The 22,809-nt window shown below is 46.5% G+C and overlaps 1 protein-coding gene across 1 annotated transcript in view; it reads right to left on the bottom strand.

The window, feature by feature from the left end:
* APOB (apolipoprotein B) overlaps positions 1-21,478 on the bottom strand; it is a 37,383-nt gene extending 15,905 nt beyond the window's left edge. The window contains exons 1-20 of the mRNA XM_044262005.1: positions 21,403-21,478; positions 21,108-21,146; positions 20,038-20,153; positions 18,902-19,047; positions 16,705-16,858; positions 15,702-15,857; positions 14,050-14,174; positions 13,275-13,360; positions 11,886-12,105; positions 10,911-11,138; positions 10,570-10,687; positions 10,317-10,463; positions 9,445-9,656; positions 8,933-9,170; positions 8,187-8,363; positions 6,629-6,820; positions 5,356-5,523; positions 4,471-4,682; positions 1,559-1,741; positions 620-741 (exon numbers count right to left, since the gene is read on the bottom strand). Coding sequence (XP_044117940.1) covers positions 620-741; positions 1,559-1,741; positions 4,471-4,682; positions 5,356-5,523; positions 6,629-6,820; positions 8,187-8,363; positions 8,933-9,170; positions 9,445-9,656; positions 10,317-10,463; positions 10,570-10,687; positions 10,911-11,138; positions 11,886-12,105; positions 13,275-13,360; positions 14,050-14,174; positions 15,702-15,857; positions 16,705-16,858; positions 18,902-19,047; positions 20,038-20,153; positions 21,108-21,146; positions 21,403-21,478 — 3,115 coding nt within the window. The remainder of the gene's footprint in view (positions 1-619; positions 742-1,558; positions 1,742-4,470; positions 4,683-5,355; positions 5,524-6,628; positions 6,821-8,186; positions 8,364-8,932; positions 9,171-9,444; positions 9,657-10,316; positions 10,464-10,569; positions 10,688-10,910; positions 11,139-11,885; positions 12,106-13,274; positions 13,361-14,049; positions 14,175-15,701; positions 15,858-16,704; positions 16,859-18,901; positions 19,048-20,037; positions 20,154-21,107; positions 21,147-21,402) is intronic.
* Positions 21,479-22,809: the final 1,331 nt, after the last annotated feature.

Here is a 22,809-nt window from a genome sequence, read left to right as displayed (position 1 = left end):
AATCATGGAAACTCTTCAGTGACTTCCTATTTCACTCACAGTAAAAGCCAATATCCTTGCCACAACCTACAAACACATCCTTCCTGTACTACCCCCTATCTCTGTGACCTCACTTTCTACCATTTTCCTCCCTGATCTCTCCTCTTCAGTCATACCAGCTTCCTTCCTTCTCAAACTTGGCAGCCATACACCTGCCTCAGGGCCTTTGCACCTATGAGTCCCTCAGACTGTAACACTTTCTATATGGCTCATACCCTTATCTCCTTTAAGTCCCTTTTTAGCGTTCTTTTACCAGTGACCCTTTCCCTTATCATGTCAAATGGCACTGTCTTCCCCCACCCCTCCTCTTCCCTGTCACTCTAGACATTCCCTAGATCCCTTTAACTATTTTTCTCCCCAGCACCAGTCTGGCATTCTGAAGAGTTACGTGTTTGGCGGTCGGCTATAAACGGTATGTGGACAGAGACTTGATTACCACCATTCATTGCTCTAACCTCTGCTCTTACAGGGGCCTGACCACAGTAAATATTTGTTAAATTCAGTAAATTAGTCAGTGCTCCTTGTGAGTTCTGGATCTGAGACCGAGGCAGAGCTGGAGGAGCCCTTTCCAGATACTTGCCTTCTGTCTGCGTTACAAAGGTCAGTGTGTCCACCGGGGCGCCAGCCTCTCTCTGCAGTTCATAGGTCACGCTGGCCAAATACTGCTCAACTTCTCCTGTGGGCTTCAGTTCCAGTTCAAATCTAAAGACGTCCCAGGGCATGTGCACAATGTTAGAGCTTTCGGTGATGATGTTAACTGCCCCCAAATAACTCTTCCTCCATGGCAACCAACGTATGGCCCTTACTCAGGAGGACCTTTCTGATCACTTTCCATCCCTCCAAGAACCCAAGGCAGGGGGAGCCCCCAGGGAGTTTGGACACACAAAGCAGGAGCTGACTGGTTGTGTCAGCAAAGCTGACAAGAAGCAATGGGGGCAGAGAGAGTTGAAGACAAGGAGCCCTCAAGCACGGCCGGTGCTTCTAACACTTCAGTGCGCTCCCAGGGGAAATCCAGCTAATGGGTGTGGAGGCTCAGAAACCTGGACACTGAATTAGGAGCAAAGTGGAATCTGTGTTCTGATTCCCCTCCCTAATGCATAAGGGAGAAAAGGGAGACACCATCTATAAAGAGATGATTTCAAAGGAGTACAATGGTACAATTGTACATGTACAATGGCTTTAGCTCCCTGGAGGGAGTGAGCCAGAATCATCTTGGTTGTTTATTTTCTGAGCTAGGACCTCTTTGAGGCTCATGATTTACCTTCCAGCTGCCTCTACCCCCACCCGCCCCACCTCATCTATGAAAAAACTCAGTCCTACTCAAAGTTTAGGGAGGAATATGAGTGCCTTTCAGGTGTGCTGGACAGAGGACCGCTATTTTAAGTAATTAAAGGATGGTGCAGACCCCCAAGGCTGGTGGCACAGGCCTCTTACAACACACAGATTTCCCTTCACCCCACCAAGTGGCCATAATGTGGAAGGGGGGCAGATGCAGGGTGGGACACTGAGCGACTCTGACCTGGTGTCCCTGGTCAGCGGATGGTAGGAGGCCAGTTCTAGGGAGGTGACGGTGGAGTAAGTGCCTGAGGTACAGTAGTCCAGGCCAGGGAAGAGAGGCTTGCAAGCTGACCAGGACCGCCTGTTCTCGTTGAGAGGTGGAACCACTTCTGTCTTGTCGGTGGAGACGAAATGCAATGTGTTCCTGGGGAAGAAAGAAGAAACCTGTGTTACCTTCACGTTACCAGTGGGCGTGAACAACACTGATGGCCGTACTTAGGTCGCAGTGCCAACATGTGCCCCCTTAACGTGCTCTCCGTCTCCCCTCTGTCGGCACCCACCTCAGGTTATCTCATTCACTCAGAAACAACTAACAGCACAAACATCAACAAGGCAACAAACACAGGGACTCTTGTGTTTCAGGCATTGCCCTGAGGTGTTCGCTTTTGTTCGCTGGGATCCCCACAATGGCAGGCATTAGGAGGCTCTTTATTTTACAGAGGAAACAAAGACTCAGATGTTGAATAAGGATCCCTGGGCCCTGAACTCAGGTGTCCCCTTCCTTCCGTTAGTGAAGGGAAGCCCAAGGGTAACTCTTACTGTATTGGCTTATTTCTACTTCCTTCCCACACGGAACAAGACTAAGTCACCTCTCCCTTTGCAAGCCTCCCCCACCGCACACCTCTCCCATCGCAAACCTCCTTCACACCCCCCTCTCATTGCACACCTCTCCCATCATGCACACCTCTCCATTGCACACCTTCCCTATGACATGTGTGCACATGTGAACGCATGCACACACACTCTTTTCTTTCCCTGCCTCCCCCTCGTCTCCCTCACAGTCAAGAAACGGGTCGGTCTCATGGTCTTCACTCTTTCAACACGCCTCTCACGAACTGTGATTTGGCACCACACCATCATGCTTCTGGGCCTGCCTCCGTCAGCATCTCCAATCACCTTCTTGCTCCTAACTCCAGAGGACCTTCTGAGGCTTTCTCTTCCTTGATCTCCCAGAAGCATTAGGGAGACCTGCTCACTTATGGCCAGATTAAGACTTTAGAGTCCCTGACCTCTGAACAGATGATAGATAGAATCCTCCTCTCAAGAAAGGACTTAAAAAGATTAGTAAGTCCAACAAAGTTCAACAATGTGCTGATTTCATCCAAGAATGCTTTTTTTTTTTTTTTTTTTGAAATATCATGTTCTTCTCTCAGTATTATTTCCTCATTTTAAGGGTACCCAAAAAGCTAGCCTTGCTGGTGAGCTGGAACTCTGTCAGCTTTAGCTGCCTATGGGGTAATCCTGGCGGTCTCTCTTGGGTCTCTCTTGGGCTGCTGAGACCCTTTACAACTTCGGCCCTTCTTCCACCTCTCTGAACACTACTCCTCACTCTTTCCTGCTTCTCCTCTGCTGCTTCACACATTCACATTTTCTACATGTCTGTCCTAGTCCATCACGTCTCACCCTACACCAGTTGCTGTTCGACCTCAACAACCTCCTTCTGCAGGTGATGCCCAAATTGGTATTTGTAGCTCCAGCCTGTTTACCGAGCCCAGACCCACTGGTCCCACTCCCAGCTGGATATTCGAACCGGTGGTCTCACAGGACTTCAAATGAGGCACATCCCAAACTGAGTTTGTTAACTTCCTCCAAACCTCTCCCTGTCTCAGCGAGAGGCACCCTCACTGCTCTTCCTCTTCTTCCTCACCTTGCAACTGGTCAATCACCAAGTGCTCATGTTTCCACCATGGAAGAATTTCTGGAGTAGGTTTGCTCCTTCCGACACCATCCCTGGCCCTCGTCTGGTTCAGGTCACGAGCATCTCTCAACCACATTTGGATGTGACAGACTCCAACCAGTCTCCCCACCCCCACCCATGTTTCTTGTCCATCCATGCCCCACTCTGGAGTCAGAGCATGTCCTCTAAAACACCAGCCTTTCTTTATCTATGCTCCCACCTTTAAAGTCCTCTGCCTTCAGAAGAGTCCACCATCCTTCAGGTGGCTCAGAAGGTGGACCCTGGCCAGCCTCTGCCACTTCCCTCCATGACCCCTGTGAGCTTTGCCACACTGAGTTTTGACTTTCTTGCAGCTCCCGAACTGTTCTTTTTCCTTCAAGCCATTCTCTTGGCCTGGGAACACTCATTTCTTTCTGCTTGGTCTGCAGAACTCGGACAGCCTTCAGGTATCAGTTCAAGCATGGCCTTTTTCAGAAAGCTTTCCCCGAGAGCCACAGACTAGGTCTTACAGAACTTCATGTCCTCCAGTGTTTCCTCTCAGCGTGCACTTGATACTTCTATGTCCTTCCCATGAACTAAGTGCCAGAGGTCAGGTATATCTCATTCCATGTGTAAGCCCTAGAAGGTCAGGTGTATTTCATTCCACATGCTTCATGCATTAGGCACTTAAATACTATTTTTACTCTTTTGGAATCAACAAATTAATGAGTCCAAGATATAGAAACTAAGATAAATCAGTGTTTAAGGATATCATTGAAATGGAGCTCTCCATATATGCTGCTTCCCATAATCATGAGATTAGGACTCTCATGCTCTATCCACTGAGCTAGCTACCACAGATTAGTATGTTCCCTGGTATTTTTCCTGTGAAAAAAAGGTTCATTTCCCAAGGATGATTTCTCTAGAGTTTATGTTTCTTCATTCTCAAAACAGACACACAAACAATGAAAAAACATAATCTATTAAGTGATTAATCAGTGAGTCCTAAATGTCACTTTGGTGAAACCTGGACAGTCGAGGAAATTGGTATTATTTGGTGAGTCTATCCTATGATAAAAGTAGGTAATTCACTACCTTCTCTCCCCCCACATCCCCAAGATCACAGGACCCTGAATTATCTCAGGCAGTCAAGTCCTACGGATCCAGTTCCCACTCTCCCTCTCACACTGGCTAGTCCCATCTGGCGGGTGGATTACCTGCCACTGAGCAGCTTGACTGGCCTCGTTGGAGAAGGAACGATGAACTTCAGCTGCCCAGCTTTCAAGGCAACTTGCATCTCCAGGCCTGTCTCATGGAAGAAGTTGGTGTTCATTTGGATCCCGGTCCTTGAAAAGTCTGGGATGACGATGCCCATGTTTGTCACAAACTCCACGGACACAGAGGGCTTTGTCACCAGCTCCATCTGCAACTGTAAGTCAGAAAATGACCTGTTCAGCTTCATTAAATACCCCTGTCCCTGTGCAGTCAGATCAACCACCCTTCCCCATCCCTGGGCACACATGTCTGGACCACTCACACCTCAGGAAACATTACTGTGATTTCTTTGGAGGAAGAAAAGCCATGTTGTCAGTTCCCCAGAGCCACACTACACTGATACCAGCACCAGGAAGTGCCTGAGCTCCTTAAAGTTAACGGAATAGAATGAGAAGAGGACAGGAATCCGATTTTCTTGAGAATAGCCTGTCCCTTACTGCTAGGAGCTAGCTAGGTGGAGCCTCCTAGTGGAATCCTAAAGTTTTTTATAAAAATGAGGAAGGGGGAGATGAGTCATGAGAGACTGTGGACTCTGAGAAACAATCTGAGGGTTTTGGAGGGGCGGGGGGTGGGAAGTTGGGTGAGCCTGGTGGTGGGTATTATGGAGGGCACGTATGGCATGGAGCACCGGGTGTGGTTCATAAACAATGAATTCTGGAACACTGAAAAGGAATTTAAAACATAAATAAAAATTTTTAAAAAATGAATAAGGTGATAACAGGGATGATGTACTTCAACTTGAACTACACACATTTTAAAATCGTACAAGAAACCCGCCGCGGAGGAAATGAACAACCCGAGGAATGAGAAAGTGAGCAGGGTCTTACATTGGCTATTTCTAGCTTCATTCCGGCCTTGATTCCAGGAGTGATGACCCCAGAGGAGGAGACTTGCAGTTGTAACCCAAGTCCGGTGGGCAGTTCAAAGGCGTTGTCCATGAAGAGGTAGTGAAGAAACAAGTCATTCACTGAGCCCTTCCTGATGGCCTCTCCAATCTGTAGATCCAACAGGGGATGGCAACAACAAGTAAGCCTCATCCAAGCGGGATTTGTGAAAGGCAGTCTCCCACATATCAGACAGTAATTGTTCTTCTTTATCCAGAAAGGAACAGACTAGCATATTTTGATTAGCTGAGGATTTGATCAAATGCATGATTACTGGTTTCAGCAGATTGGGATGTAAGAAATTGCCCTTCCCAGATACCATGTCATTTTGAACTAGTGGTTCAGAGTCACTTAAGAATAGGGCTGGGCCTCAGAGCTTTCTGAGCTCTAAGTAGCCTTGGATGGCAAGGATTAATTCTGGTTATTTGGAGTCTACATGGAAATGAGGGCTTACTGAAGGATAATCTATTATGATAAAACAACTCTTTTAAAAGAATGATTAATTTTAGAGTGGGGGAGGGACAGAGGGAGAGAGACAAGCACACACACTGCTGAACACAGAGCCTGACTCAGGGCTTGATCCCAGGACCCTGAGATCTTGAACTGAACTGAAATCGAGAGTGAGCTGCTTAACCGACTGAGCCATCCACATACCCCAAAACCATTTTTTTTAAACTGACAAGCTACAGAGATGATGAACATATTAGTATGCATTTTTTTAAATAAAATTTTTAGAAAATAACTTGAAATCTGGTTTCTTAAAGCCAACATTATTATTTATCAAATACCAGGGGATATATTTACACATTTTTCTCCCATATGAATAAATTAATAATGTTGGAAACTATAGCTCATATTTAGATAGTGTATGACAGTTTTTCAAATACTATACAAATGATTTCATAATCACTTGATATAGAGAACTTGTAGCATAGATATAGAGAAACACACACTTGTAGCATACATACAGAGAAACACACATGAACAAATGGATGCCCTCAAAAGATACACCTAATATTATCAAAGGCCTAATTTCTAAATGTTACCAATTCTTTGCAATCCAAGAATCTTCCTCTCTGAAATTCAAAGCAAACTGCTTCCCTGAAGGAAGTAAAAGCACGTTCTCTGGTTTGTGGGACAGGATCTTAGGGGTCTGGGAGATCTACAAAGGGCATGGGCTAATCTCATTGCTTGTGATGGCACCTGGCCTACTTACCATCTGGGGGATACCAGGAAGAGTGTGAACACCATCCAGCAGCAGCCTTCCCAGGAGCTGGATATCATGGAGCCTGACAAAGCCAAGCTCCTCTCCCAAGATGCGGAGGTAGGCTCTGGCTTCTGGGAATTCTTTGGATTTCAAATCTTTGATCAGTCTCTTGACATTGAGCATAATTCCATTGACCATGTCCTGGGATTTTAACAATAAAATGTCTAATGAGATGTCAGCATCGTCACACACCTTTAGAGTCCTCCTGTGGGGCCATCTGCTGCAGCCGTGGTGGGTTAAACATAAATACACAGGTGGGGATATAGGGAAGCCGCTGAAATCACTCCCACCTTTTATTGAAAGATAGATAGCTCTACCAAATTGAGATGGAAAAAAAAAAAAGAAACTGAGGTCTTATCAGGGATAGGAGGTGTCTCCATGCTGTTGGAAACTTGAATGCAGACATAATAAGAGGGACCTCTGTTCTCCAGGATCCCAGGATTCCTAGGGCTCACAAAGAGTAGAAGATATCTCCTGATTACCCCTTTTTCCTCTGATGAGAGATGAATACCAGGGGTTTCTTGAGAAAATATAGCTGCTATATAAATTGGCCAAAACCTTGAAAAACACCTTTTCCTAGATAAGTTCTTCTTAGAGATTAGAAGAACACCATAGACTGATGCTTATACATGTGGGAAAAAAAAAAAAAAAAAAAAGAACGATTGACAGACTCCAACAGAGCAAAGAGCCCCAGCCTCACGGGGAGATGAGTAAATTAGAAAGTGGAGGTTTGGGCCATCTGTTGGCATCCAGGAGTAAATTATTGCCCTGCTTTTCAAACTGAAATGTACATACAGGTCACCTAGGGAGTGTCATTAAGATGCAGGTTCTGATGCAGTAGATCTCAGTGGGGTCTCAGAACCTGCGTTTCTAACAAACCGTGATGTGAGCCAATGACTGAATCAGACTTGGAGTAGCAAAAAACTAAAGAAGGCGAAACTCCAGATTATACAATCTATTTTCTACTCCTTAAGTGGGGGCTTATGTTAGCTTCAAAGTAGATTTTGCTCCCACTATACGAGTAAGAGCCGAAGAAAGCGGTTAATAAGGAAAATAAGAATTCAAAAATTAAAGTAATATCTGCTTATTGAACAATCAGTACCAGTCATGTACTCTGCTTAGCATTTTACATACTTTATTTCATTTAGTCTTTAAATAACCCAGTGAAGTATGGATTATTAGCACTCTGGGGATGTAGAAACAGACAGAGTATCAAGCAGTTTTCTCAGGCGTGCACAGTGTGAAAACAGTAAGTCAGAATTTAAATCCATGCCCCAGAATTTCCACAGGTCATCATAATGGGAGAGCGCCTCTAATAAGTCTGGCTCCTGGGCACACTGAATCTCTAGGAGGCTTATAACTGCAGAGGACCCTAGTCTTTCCTTCCACGGGACTGGTTAATAATAGCCACAATTGTCATTTCAGTTAGATAGCTCCTTGACGACTTCTAGGCTAGGAGGAAAATGTTTTGCATTGAGATCCAAAGCTTTTCTTAATGAAAACATACCTGCTCACGTTTATCATCTTTGGTATAGCCGAAGTGGTCAACTAAGACCTTGGAGACATGATCAGGAACTTGGTTATCAACCCAGTACAAAGCCTTGTTGACACTGTCTGGGAAAAATCCTTGCTTTCCAAAAAGAGCTTCCAATGTTGGCTCAAAACCTTTCCCTTCCAAACCAATCTGAGAAAGAAAATCAGGCAAGAAAATGCCATCAGGTTGCTTTGTTCTATGTCAGCCTCCAATCCCTCTTTAATGTCCATTTAATTAAGCAAATATTTAATGAATACTATGCAGTAGGAGCTGAACTCGGCAACCACAGGAGTTGTCTTATTTAAATCTTACAAGAATCTTGAAAGGCAGAACTTGTTACTTGTCCTTTTTCCAGAAAAGGCTAAGGTCAGAGAGCATAAGCAATTAAACAAGAGATTCAGATTGGGAATGAATTTGGGGTTTGAACCAGATCAGTCTGATTGCACAGCACATGTGTTTTGTTGGCTTTGGATCTAAGGGCTTCCCTAAGACATCGACATTTCCCTTAATACTACAGCGTCATGCTTCAGGTGACCTTTAGCTAGAAGGCAGGAGGGCGAGGGAGGAGGGAAAGAAGAAGGCCTCAAACTGATGGTAGGAATGAGCTGCTTGATCTTAGGTCCTCCCCAGGCTGGCTCATGCCCCCCCTTGACTTTCTATTTATGGAGTTGTACCGAACTGGAGAAAGGATGGGAGCTTCTTCTAAGTCTCACACATACCTCAAAGAGATCTCCTGGAGCAAATCCAAAGACAGTGAGGGTTGTTTTCAGCATGCTTTCTTTAGGAAGGTAATTATTTGGATCAAATATGAGATTTCCCTCAATTTTGGCTGAGACAGGGTCAAGTGATGGCAAGGAAACAGACTTGGAAAGCTGATAGTTGCGGGAAAATTTTGAGAAGTCCATGATGGTTGGGAGTTGAGATCCTTTCAGAGCTTCTTCCACTGACTTTTTCAAGCTAGATGGAAAGAAGGAGCATATTTTTAGCTTACTCACCATGTTACAAATCCATGTCTCTCTCACCCCAAGGAAATATGGATTGCCGAATGCTACCAAACGATCTGGATTTCATTTGCCCAAGAGCTTGGCTCAGGACTGCTGCATTTTTGTGTACATGTTGTCCAGAAGAAAGAACACTCCATAAAGGGCAGGCAGCGGCCTTTAGGAATAAGGGGGGTGGGAAATTACTCTTTGCCCTTTGTGGCAGATGTGGGACAATTACTGTTACTTACTTTTTGATATACAGTTCTTCTGAGTTTAGGATGTTGGCAATGTGGGAAGCCACAAAGTTCTTCACTTGCTCATTCTGTTCCCGTGGAAGAAGCTGGATGATTTGGTTAATATCTGACTGGGAAGGGCCCCTCATCAGCATGAGATAGGCAGCTAGTCGCTTATCCCCTGGAGAGGCATCACTGAGGAAAACTTGAAGAAGGACTTCCCGGACCTGTACCCAAAAAAGGAGACTGTTACCACTGTCCTTTGGTCAGAACACAGAACATGCCTGGTAAACAGCAGTGTGGTCTGCTGGTGGTTTACTACGTAGAAGTCAAATTTCTTTCTGATAACTTTTCAAATGCTGGTATGGTATCTTCTCACCAGTGTCTCTCAGAACAACCAGCTCAAGGAAGGGTCTCAGATTAAATGCACGTTACATCCAATGCATTAACATACTCAAGTTGGGACTTGAGGAAGATCTGCTACTATAAGTGAAAACAAATCTGTTTAACCGTAAGTTATTTCAATGCAGGAATGTAGGTGGGAAGGGAAAGTGAGAGTTTGGAGTGAATAAATAAGGCGTTTTCCAAAGCTCTGGAGTCATTTGCACCCAATTTGGGAAGATGGTGGAAATCAAGCGTGTTTTCCCAAGGTGAGAGTGATGGTTGATCTGGAAGGGGGACAGCATGTAACTAAAATCTCATATTCTGAGGCTAGAGTCGGAGTGTGGTCTATTATTTCTGTCTTATCCACATACTGCTAGGCAGTCAAGAGGCTTGTTGAAATTGACAATTAGAAAGCAGTAGAATGATGAGATTTAGAATCTCTTTCCAAGTCCTTGTTAATCTGACTAAAGTTTTTACACTCGGACTTCCTCTGTGGACTTCACCTCATCATTAAGCTCCATTTTCCGCAAGGCCTGGATGGCAGCCTTCTGAATCAGCAGGGATGGCTCTGTACTTTTGATACACTTCAGGACTGAAGACCTGAGTCTTGGGGTTACTGTCTCCATGGTTCTGCCAATATTTCCAATGACCTGCATTGAAAAGAAACAAAAGCAAGTCAGGTGCAGAAGGAGAAGTAGGGGGTGTTCATGAAATTGCTTCTGAAACAATGCATGTCCTACAAAAGACTGAAAGTACCCTCAGAATCAAGTAGGTGTGATCTTGGTTCCCAGTGCAGTCATCACGAATCTGTTCTGACAGGTAATCAGCAACATCCAGTAGGTCCTGAGTCACCAAGGGGTTAGCCTTATGATAGCTGCAGAATGAGAGTTAGGATTTAGCAAACACAGCCAAGTTTATTTAAGATACGAAACTTGTGTGTGAATATTTCTTATTTCAAGTCTTTGCTCTCAACATAGCTAGTGGAAAAAAACAAGAGTACTCAAGAGAGTCTGAAAGTGGAAGGTGGGGTATAATCTTAGTACAGAGATGTGGGGGTCTTCCTCAGCTCCTACTAGGAGAAGCAGTGTGAAACTCACTTGTTGACTGTGTGACTCAGAGCATATAGCGTGGCCCGGCTCTGCTGCTCCTTTGCTGTGCTGAAGATCTCCTGCAGTCTCTCGGCTGAGGGCTCTGGCATCAGGGCCATCAGGTAAGTCACTGCATCTATCAGGAGGGGGTTGGCCTTTTCACTTCTCAGCCACTGGAGGATGTGAGTATAACACTGGGGCTGTCCACACTGAATCAAGGCTTGTAAGGTGATGGGGCTGAGAAGGAAAGAACAGAGAAGGTTACAGAAATCACCTTCAGGCAGCTCCTTGGCCCATGATTTCTGAGATTCGCTCTCCAAATCTGACCATCTTCCAAAATCCAACACAGATCCCAGGAAGCAGGAAGCCTTCTCTATAAGCACTGTCCACTGGAGAAGCACCACAGAGGAAAGGCTCAAGAAGGACCCCAGAGTTACTGCCCAAAGAGGATTGTTATCACTGCCTTTCATTCAGAACATAGACCATGCCAGACAAGCACTGGCATGGCCTCATTTCGGTCCTTAGTCCTTCCTCTGGTCTTCCCAACAGTTAGTACCGTGCCTTAAAGTATGGAGAAATCACAGTATCACTTTGTTTGCCTAGTTCTCTCTCCACTAGTGTAAGCTTCCAGAGGGCACAGACTTCTTTTCCTCCCCAACTTTCCAAGGTACTCACAATAGAATGAGGAGCTAGAAGATACCCATCAAAATGTGGGAAACATTGCTCTCCCATTTTGACACAGAAATGCCTATCTGCCTTGAATGCAGCATGGGAGTGTGTGTGTGTGTGTGTCCGTCCCATGGAACTCTAAGCGCATTAGCTGATATTTCTCTATCCAGCAAAGATTAATTGATTAATTAATAGTGGAATTATTGGATTGATATTTCAGTGGCCTCTGAGATTTTCTGCTTGGCCAAGGTTTGAAAGTTTAGCCCCCTACCACAGGTCATACAAAATATATGGCTACAACCATTAAAGAAATACCTGGACACCTCGAACAGCTTTGGCAAGAAGGATGTGAAGGCCTCCTTGTTGAGACTTCTCAGTTCAGTAATGAGTTTACTGAAGAGGTTAGCTCTCTGGGCATTCTTCTCGGAGACATGCAATGTTTGCAGCTCCTGGACAGTCTTCACAATGGCCTCAGCCTGCTGTGGGGGTGGTGTGGACTTGGTGCGCTCAAAGGCAAGACCCACCTCTTCAGTGCCTGGAAGCGGGGTGGGGGGAGTGTCAAAGGGGTTCTTGCTTACCTCTACATTTCAACCGATTCCAGGTCTACTGAAAATTGGAAATTAGGGAGGTACAGCAAAGAAGAAAAGAAAACTATCCTATACTCAACGCCTGTTATGTATCTGGCTCTGTGCTTGGTGTTCGACTTCAGTGTTTTTACTGACTCATCACACTGTCCTACGGGTTTATTATTATTTTCAATTTAAAGATAAGGGAACTGAGACCCAGAGATGAGGAACTCTCCTTGCCTAAGACCTCTCTGAGTGTAAGGGGCAGAGCTGCAACTGAATCCAGGCTTATCTGAATTTGATCAGATTACCTCTCTGCTGGAAGGAACTAGACATGACTGTGGCTGCCACTGACATGACTATGGCTGAGGCTAGACCCATTGATGCTTAGCTGCCATTTTTTCCCATGGGATCTAAAAGAAAATGATGGGGGAAAACACTTCTGTGTCTCCTTCATCACCCTGCCCTGACCTATGCCAGGATGGGGGTTAATGTGGAAAATGTGGAGGGAATGGGGGAAATGTGGTGCAATGGAAAGAGTCCTGGCTTCAGTTAGACCCGAGGGCTGATTTTGCACTACTTCCAATATTTGGAGACCTTGGATATATCACAAGCCTCTCGAAGTTTCATTTCACCCTCTGTAGAATGGGTATAAAAACACACATGGCTACCACCTGACATCACAGGTTGCATATGAGGGAACAATGAGGGAATGCATAAGACTGATTTAAATATAAGACAAATGCAGGGTTAGGGTTAGACTAGAGATTGCTAAGGTTTTTTTCCTGCTCTAAAGACTAATTCCTGACTCCGAAGGGCCTCTCCCACTTGCCCCATCTCATCCAGGTCCCAGGCTTATTTCAGAGTGTAGGAGGTTGTCAGACCTACGAAAGGTAGACTTAGGAGGCCAATTTCCTTTTTACGAAAACCTAGGTAGCTTTGGGATACTTCTCTTTTTCATTTATTGCATTAGCACTTAACATTTTGAAAGGGATGTGCTTTCTCACTAGAGGAGCCCATACCCAGAACGTCAAACCCCACTGGACTCACCAGTCAGCAGGCATCTGCTAGCCATAATACATGCTATGTTTTGGGCAGATTTCCAGGCCCTGGCAACAATATACATATAAAATCTTACCTTCCTCAAAGAAGCGGCTGTTGATCTTAGGTGTGTCTTCAAGTTTCAAAGTTTGTGTAACTTGTGCATTCATCCCATACTGACTCCTGGTAACAAAGGAAGCACATCATGTCATGGATAGCCAGTTCCCTAGAGAGTAATATTCTTTTCATGTTGAATGTTTCCCTCTCTACTTCTACCCAAATCCTGCCTACCTTTCAAACCATTGAATCCAGCCTCCTTGACCTCCTTCCCTGCCAATGAACACCTTCCACCTCCTCCTGGTCATGCTACCTGCCCTTCCATTAGAGGGACATCTGTAACTTATCCCTTTCACTACTCTGGAGTCCTCAGAGGGTAGGGACTAACACTGTGCCTTCAAACTACTCTGTCTCTCCCTCAGCACAATGCCAAGAATAGAGCAATTAATCAGTAAACACTAGTTGATGTCTCAGGTTTCAAAATGGATTGGGATATACAAGTCTCTGGTCCCAATCCCAAATCTTTGATAAAGCCTTTTTAACCACGGAAGCCTGCAATGATCCTTGGTTTTTCCTGATCCATAACCCTTAGAGTCTGGGTCTAAGATATCTTTTGTTGGTCTCAAACTGTTTTGTATACCTAAGATTTTCTTGCTTAATTATCTGTTAGCTTGAAAAGAGAGACGGGGTTGGGCTCTGCTTTGTGCCTCCTCATAGTCTCCTCCAAACACAGCCTTGCTCGAAACAGGGTATTGAGAAGCATTTGTCTCCCATCAACCCAAAAATAATGAATCAGGGTGCAGAAGGTGACCTACTTGGAGGATAAAGGCAGGAACAGGTGTTGCTCCTTGCAGATGGCTTCCGACACATGCTTCTTTTTGGGGTCCAAAGTGTACTGGCAGGACTGGTTACTGCTAATCAGAGTTGAGAAGGGGTGGAGCTGTAAATGAGATTAGAAAAACCGTGTTGATCAGCCTCTGGGGATTGAACCTGATTCTTCTGCCATGGGCATTTAACTTCAAGGAAGATGGGAGATGGGAGTTCTGCCCCACTAGATAAACTCAGTTAAAGAAGGAAACTTGGTACTTGGCATGTAGACAAAGGGATGCATACCCAAAGCAGAGTATACCCAAAGCACAGTAAACCCAAGGCAGAGTCAAGCTGTAGACTCTTCTTATTCCACCCCAATGAACATCTCATGCTGCACAAAGTATATCTAACCAGGTATTATACACCTACCCACCCACCACACATTAACACTTCACACCGCTTCTTAAGTTTTCTTTGCCTAGAAGCCTGTCCTTATGTCTTATATCTCTCACATCCTTTGTATCTTACAGGTTCATGCTCCACATCCCCCATAAATCTTTGAGGCTAGACTGATGGATACCCGCCCACCATTCCTTCTAAGCAGATCTACTACCAAATTTTCCCAATGAACTACATGAATAGTGCTTTCTCCTTCCTGGTCAGGGTTAGGATTGCTTGTCTGCACTGGTCAGTTTATAACTTTATCTAGTATGCCATTTATTGTCCTTTATTGGCATGTGTAGGAACCTTGTTCCTGGATTAGACTGTAAGTACAAAGGAAAGGCCCATGGTTCATCTGCTACTGTCTCTGACCTTCAGTTCTGCCCAGAGTGGGGCTAAGCATACAGCAAGTTCTCAGAAAAGACACACAGGCCAGTGCCTTGGCTTCTTCTGAATATGACCCTTATGGTTGTCAGACATCATATATTCAGCCTCAAGGACAATGACCAGGAACATTGCCAAGCATGGCCGTGATTGCTCATGTCCTTCCTGTTTATTGAGATAAGCTGTGATTCATGCCCCAGAAGATTACAAGGCACTGGGTAAGCTCTGGTAATATGGTGCTTAGTGATCCCTGTTGAGGTGACAGGAGAGAAGGCTAATACTAAGAGGCTGGCCTAGGCAGGGGGCAGAGACGCCAGGCATTGATCACGGTCATACATGGGATGAAAGGATAGGACACTGGAATGTTCTTGGTAATGTCACCTCATAGGAGTGAGGGAGAGAAGGGCAGAAAACAGGTCCTGGGACTTCCTCAGAGGTTGGATGCCTGGAGCTGGGGACATCCAGTCCTCTTGTAGGAAATAGCAGTAGATGGCTTTGCTATCCTCCATTAAGCTCTAGAACCTTTTCAGGGATGGACAGTCATTACTCTCCAGGGATGGTGGATGGTTTGGTGTCAGTGACAGAAAGACAGCAAGAAAGACAGAGCTCTGGACTGGAAAGTCAGAAACCTGACTCTGGTCTTGGTTCAATTAATAACAGGTCACGTGGCCTTGGGCAGTCCTTTCCTGTCCTCAGTTTCCTGCTACAGTCTAGACGAAAATGAGTCTGGGTTGATTCTTCCCTAAAATTCTTACCAGCTCTAACATTCCAGAATTTTAAGACTCAAGAGGACAGTGTTCATTGCAAGGAGCAATGTGGATGTGAAACTTACCATGCCTTTGATCAAAGCAAGTGGGCTAACTCCTGTGCTAATGGCCTTGAAGTGATCACACTTCTCCAGGTTCCTTTCAATGGATATTTCTGTTGCCACATTTGCCTTCTTTGTTTTAACAGTTAAGTCACTGGAACAGTTTCCATACACAGTATCCTATGGGAGTAGAAGATACGACAGGTGTATTCAACGTGGGAAAACAGCTCTGGATGCTTTAGAGGGGCTAGGAAAGTAGCCTGGGAGAAAAGGCAGGCGCACCATGGATTGGGAAAGGATTTTCTTCCTCTTAGACTGACAGTGGGCATTGCTGCTACTCCAGAGCTAGACTGAGAAGGCCATGAAGGGTGGTTCTGGTTCTGAGGCACATCCACCTGGCCACCTAGTTCCCAGCGGACTCTGACTATATTCTGTGCTCTCAGAGGATTTTCTCTATTGCTCCTTTACAGCATGGATTCCAGTCTGCCTTGTGCTCAGTGTGTCTTGGTTCTCTCCCCAGATCCTGAGCATATTAGGAAAGGTCTCTGAAGGACACATCTCTGTCTTCTCCAGGTGGAGCAGAGTATAGAACTTAGAACACAGTAAGGGCTCAAAAATGTTCATGGGATTCAACTAAATTGAATTCTTTCTCGGATCAAAACTTGAAATTCTTGAGAGAGGCTAGCAACAGATTTCATTATTTTCTGGGTTTAAAATACACAGAGCTTTACTGTGTTATATCTTGTGGGGACACAAAAAATCAAACTGAAGAGTAGGGTGGTCAGGACTCCTCAAATACTGCTTTAAAATTAGGCTCTCCTCTCTATCTGCTCAGGAGGGATCCATCAGTGAGCCCAGGGGACAGGGAGAGCCCTGGGTACCAGCACTTCTCACCAGTACAGGGCCTCCTGGGTGTAGCTAGTCATGTGGCTAAGTCAATAATCCACTTTATATACAGAGTGGGACCCAGCTCAAATATGTGAAGATGAGTTCAAAGGGCATGGTTATCAATTTTCTGCATTCTCACCAGAAACAACTCTTGTTTATCTGCTTCTGTCTCCAGGGGAACCAGGAGGGCAGAGATGATGCCCCTCTTGATGTTCAGGATATGTGTAGACTCTTCCTTCTCTGGGTAAAGTAAAACTTGCTTCCCTTCAGGAATGGCCAGCCTGAGCTCGTGCCTGTTTCAGAGAGAGGGAGGTCACAGACGTGTCCTTTTTCTGCTGTAAGCCTGTTGGATGTAAGCTAGGTAGCTTTGCAACCTCCTTTTACTTACTGTTTTTTTTCCCCCATCTTTTCTTTATAAGTGTACATTTTTCAAAAAAGTGTACAAATATGTGTATGTTTTTTGTATTCTTCGACTTCTTTACCTGTTTTTCTTGCCTTATGCATCCCCACTCTGTTTTCTACCCACACCAGTCTCTGCTGTCATGTTCCTTACAGAATAACTCACTGGGTTTTCCACTTCTCTCTCCACACTCAGGCACTCCTATATAGAGGTGTGGGGTGGAAACATTCACGCATAAAGATTTTTTCATTGCCTATTTTACATAGACGACACAATGTTTTCACATCCCCCCCCCCAACTTTCTTTTCTCAATTATATGCCACAGAAATCCTTTGACTCCATTGGTACAGGTCTGACAGATTTTTTTTTTTTAAGCTATAGAACTTTCTCATTTTATGGTTATATGTAATTGATACAGACAGTCCCTCTATTTGATGGGATTCACTTTCTTTCTGGATTTTTCCCTCCCACATGAATAACACTGAAATAAACACGCTTATGCATATTATCTTCACACATTACTGCTCTTCTTTCCATGGGAGAGAGTCCCAACCTTTTGAAATTGCTATGTCAGAGGTAGTAAGTTTTTAATTATAATAGATATTGACTATTGGCTCTCATTTCCACCAGCAATGTTCACTTTTCCTCAGAGGTCACCAGCAACAGGCGCTTGGCTGCTTTATATTTTGGTAATCTTATGGGCATAATGTGATAAATATATTGTTGTTACATTAATTACACTTCCTGACTAACAGTGAATTTGAACCTCTTTTCATACATTTGTTGGGTAATCACTCTTTAATAAGCCTTGAGACCATGTCTGAAGCCCATATCAACTATGGTCTTAGGGACTTCCCTTCAGGGACCTTCTTTTGGAAATTCAGGACTGCACCTGCTCTGGTTAGGTCATAAGGAGGAGAAGGAGACCAGGCACATCTTCCATAGCTCAACATCTTTGCAGAAAGTTCTAGATACTGCAGTGTAGGCTTGGAAAGCCGGTGATAGTCAAAAGCAGGAGTCCCTTTAGTTTGGAGAAGGTAAAACCCAAAAGGAAACTACTAGTCCCTCCTGTCACTGATCCCTGTACTGCAGACATATTCAGGTCTTGGATAAAATATTGGCAACAGACAGAAGCATGAAGGCTTACTCGGCAGAGAAAGGACTGGCTTTCCTGTCTAATGTTTAACAAATCGAAAAGATGGGTGGGGAGTTTCTGATGCCCCCAGACCAAAAACCCTATGACTGTCTGTATTTGCACACACTTAGGACACTACCAACTGTGATCTGGACTCGAGGCAGGGGTGATGTTCACAATATTTACAACAGGAGCGATACAGACATGGATCAATCAGAAGACAGGCTAGCTGCAAACACCAGGGTGGCCTGGTCACTATGCTTGGGCAGAACTATAGTCCTGGGCAGGGCAGGGCAGTGGGGGCCAGAGGGTACTTGGCATTCTCTGCACTTGCTGAGGCTGAGCCTTGCTGCCCCCTGTGGAATAGACCCTGCACCACACCAAGTCCTGCTGGACCTTCCCTGAAGACCACAGGGCTGCGGGTCTTGTTTAATTCTTTAAACAAGAATTCACCTGTTTAAACAAACCATCTCACCTTTATTGTCTCAAGGAGATTTAAAGCATGGGAATTTTTAGAAACACATTTAAATGATAATTAGGGGCACTTCACTAGGGGAGGGTAAATAATGTTTACCTCTTGCTGATTCTTGGGACAACTTAGCAATTCCCTGATCCATAGTGAATACAGAATGAAATGTTTGTCCTCACACACAGGCCTCACATAAAACACAAGCATTCATCCCTCCCTGGATGCACACACACACACACATGTGCACACACACACAAATGTACACACACACATATCCACAACACATCCAGCAAATCCCAGAGCTCAGAAGTTCAGACAGGCCCATGCCTTACCTGGACATGGCAGCAGCAAAATCCTCCGAGTTCTCAGTCTTATGCAGTGAGGGCCTGCCCTTAGGGTTGAAGCCATACCCTTCCTTCAGGGTGCACTGGCTTGTCCTGAGGATAAAGCTGCAGAGTTGGGGGACCTCCAGCTCAACCTGAGAAGGGTAGTAAGCAGCATCAAGAACATGAGACCATTCACAGTCCAGGGCTTACTCTCTAATCAGGACATGGAGGAAAATACTGTTGGGGACCACTGGTGAGAGGGAATACAGTCTAAGAGCTAGAGGAAGAACAAAGGAAGCAGAAAGAAAGCCATCATTGGTTTCAACGGCAAATGTCTCCTTAATGTCATCAAAAAAACCAAGCAACCTAACTGTTCGTATCTCTTGGGGCCTATTCAGAACTTCATGTACTGCTGGAGTTTACAGAGATCCCTAAGGGTTATTTGGCACTGTTCAAGAACTTTCTGCAGTGATTGAAATGTTCTGATAGGAGAGCTGCTGGCCATGGGCACTTGAAATGTGGCTAGTATAACTAAGAAGTTTAAGTTTTACTCAATTTAAACAGCCATATGTGGCCAATGGCCACCTTAGAAGACAACACAGACTATGGGGCCCTAGAAAGAAGAGGTCTGTTTTCCAACTTGACTTCTCTTTCCCACATGGCCCCTAATAGTGACCCTTAGATCCATTCCATGTGAACATGGACATGAATACAATCATTTCAGCGATAGATAAAGTTTTGAAAACAAACTACATGTTCAAATTTTTCTTTCTTTTTTTTTTTTTCTGTTTGTCTTAAGCAAAGATTCTGTTTGGCTCCGAGTCTAAAAACTGTACTCCAGAATGCTTTCCTGAGATGCCCCCCTCCTTTGGCTTACCCCCTGGGCTTCTCTCATCATGTTAAATCTACCATGCTGCAATGCTAATATTCTAGATCACGTATTCCAGTTACATCTTAGAAGCTAATGGAATAATAAATCTGGTTGGCAAAATTTTTTTGCGGCAGAAAACTCAGCAGAGTGGCTGACTTTCAAACCCAGAGATAGTCCCTCACTTTGTGATTAACGGCAGTCCTAGCCTGAGCAGGGTCTGCTAGAACAGGAGCCCTGGGTTCCTCCAGTGGCTCTTCCTGTCTCCTCATACCTTGCAATTGATCCTCGTGGCACTCCTTGAATCAGCGGCCGTGGGGACACCGGTGGAACTCTCAGCTTCATAGCTGTATACGTACTTCCTGAGGTGCTTGAAGCGAGTTGCACCTTCTAACATGGGGAGAAATAGGTCAGCGACATAGTAGATAATTCCCCCAAAGAGTAGTCTACTGGGAAGAGGGAGGTCGTGGCAAAGATCGTAAAAAATGGTAATTAAACTCAAATTATATTTAATTGACTTTGCATTATATTGAATTTCCCTTTACAGATTTAACTTCCCCACTATGTTTTGTTGAGGATAATGCTTAAATTTGCCAGTAGTTTTTGAATGTATTATCTGAGGTGCAGGGAGGGGAGTGTTAAACAATGGGGCTGAGAAAGTCTATAAGAGAGACTAGGGAATTAAGAGTCAGCAACATAAAGCAAATAGCTCTAATGCCTTTTAAGCTTGAAAATTCCTGAGGCAAAGTTCATCAAGTCTTAGGGATATCTGACTGTCTTAAGAAATTCTGGAGTTTTCCACTGTGAGAGGAATTGGCTGAACAATTTGAGGAAAAGAGCATTTGGGGCACGAACACAAGGACAGTGATGCCAGGTGGCCACAAGATGGCAGTGCTGTCCCATCAGAGGCCAGCCTCCCGCTCGGCCGAGCGCGCTGGGTACCACCTGGAGGCCAGCTCCTTTGATCCCTGGAGGTCAGGTAAATAGGAAGGAGTGGGGGTCTGGATTTCTCCACAAAGGTTAAAGTCAGCATTTCCTCACCCTCGTGTGCTTCGAATCAATGATTAGCCACTGATAAACAGACGGTGATGGGACTCTTTAGAGTGCCCCGGGCCAAGAGAGTGACAGTCCCTGCCCCAGGCCAAGCGCTTGGGACAGAGTAGAAACGCAGGCAGAAGGAGTTGAGATCCCTTGGAGGAGGGCAGAGTCCCACGGAACTGGCTTCCTGGGGCTCAGAGCCGTGCACACTCATCATATCATCCCAGCATCTTAGCGAGCTGAGGTGCAGACGGAGGGGTTGGGGGCTGGGGGCGCCCTTCCCCGCCCAGTGGGGAAAAGCCTTACTTGGGCAGCTGGGGCTGGCGTTTTCCAGCACCTCGTCCTCTGTAAGAAAAGGAGAAAGACAGCGGTGGGTTTTCTCCCCTCTTCCGATGGGGCCCCGGGTCTCCCGGGCAGGGGGCCCGCTGGCGTCTTTAGACGAGAAGCAGGTTCTGGAGAACCCTCTCCCCGGCCTGCGCTGTCCCCGCCCCCCACTGCGTTGTGCGTGGACGAGCCACCGCCGGTCCGGGTCCCCGGCCCCCCAACCCCTCTTCCCGGGACCCAGGCCCCCGCGGCCCGCAGGCCGGGCCGCCCCACTCACGCGCCCCGGCGCCGGCGACCGCCTGCAGCAGCAGCAGCAGCAGCACCGGCAGCAGCGCGGGCCTCGGAGCGCCCATGGCGACGGGGCGGGCGGCTCCCTCGCTGCGCCTCGTGTCGCCTGGCTGGCCGGCTGGCTCCTCAGGGACGGGCACCCGCAGGCCGCCGCCCCGCACTGAGGAGGGAATGCGCGGCCGGCGCCCGCGCCCCATTTATACCAGGTCGCCCGCCCAGGCCGTAGCGCCCCGGCGAATTGCAAAAGGTCCAAAGGGCAGCCCGCCGGGCCTGTTTGCTTTTGCACACCAGTCTCCGCAGCCTCTGAGCTCCAGCAGGGGCCGGCCAGGGGCTGAGGCCAGGCCGAGGCAGCAGCACCACGGCGCTCCTGTCCTGGGGCCTGTTTAGAACCGGGCCCTGGGAGGTGGGGTTGGGGGAACTTGGACCCTGCCCCGCCGCCGACCCAGTAGTGCCTTCAGAAGAGGACCAGGCACCCGGACAAAACCCACCCCAGCTCCCTGCTCTGACTTGGTAGCCATTTCCAGAACTAGTCCTCAACGGCCTCTTGGTTGAGACATTTTCCTTTCTGTTCCGTTTTCGCCAAAATGGTGACTTTGTTTTCACCAAAACTTTGGACTTTGTGGTGGCCCGGCGCCCCTACTCTTGATAGGTACCTGTGGCTATGGGTCACCTGCCTGGGGTTCAGCCCACCAGGCGGGAGCAGAGGGAAAGGGGAAGGAGGCCTGGTGAGTGACTGACCCAGTGTCCTGAGGGACCTAGTCCCAGTCCCAGCAAGAGTGCAAGGGTCAAAATCTTCAAGAAATCCCACTGAGGTGCCCCCTCCATCTTCTTGGGAAACTGGGGAGAGCGGGTTTTTCCCTGCATGCACCAGCTCCTGGGTTTCCTCCAGGGATGGGGAGGCCAGTGAGGAGAAACCGAGTGGTGGATGAAGACTGCATGTTCCTTGGAAACACCCCAGAGCCTCCTCCACAAATCCTTCCCTTCTTCCTCCAGGAGACATTTAACAAGGTGCCTCCTCTCGCAGCTGTAGGGAATCCACACAGCATGGATATTTCAGCTGCGCGGACTCGATCCACCCAGGAGCCGTGCTCAGGTATGATAGATGCGATGAACCGACACGGGGGACTGGCCTGTCCACAAGGCACCTCCAGTCCACTTGGTGAACAGATGCAGAGACGGGAAACTGCTGGCGGGCCCTGAAGGTAGGCTGTCAGGAGCGCTACAGTGGGTGGGGCGGAAGGGCTGGAGGAGTGCAGGGCAGGGGTTGGGGCAAGGACCCAGAGACCGGGGACTACCAGATACACAGTCGCCTGTTGCATGAGCCAGTGCTTACTAGTCACAAGTAGGTGCCTCTGTATCCAGATGGAATAAACTACCTGTGAAGGGCTGCAGCCTT

This window comes from Neovison vison, chromosome 8 (assembly GCF_020171115.1).
Source record: "Neovison vison isolate M4711 chromosome 8, ASM_NN_V1, whole genome shotgun sequence".
NCBI lineage: Eukaryota > Metazoa > Chordata > Mammalia > Carnivora > Mustelidae > Neogale > Neogale vison.
This window is presented reverse-complemented; position numbering and strand designations above follow the sequence as displayed.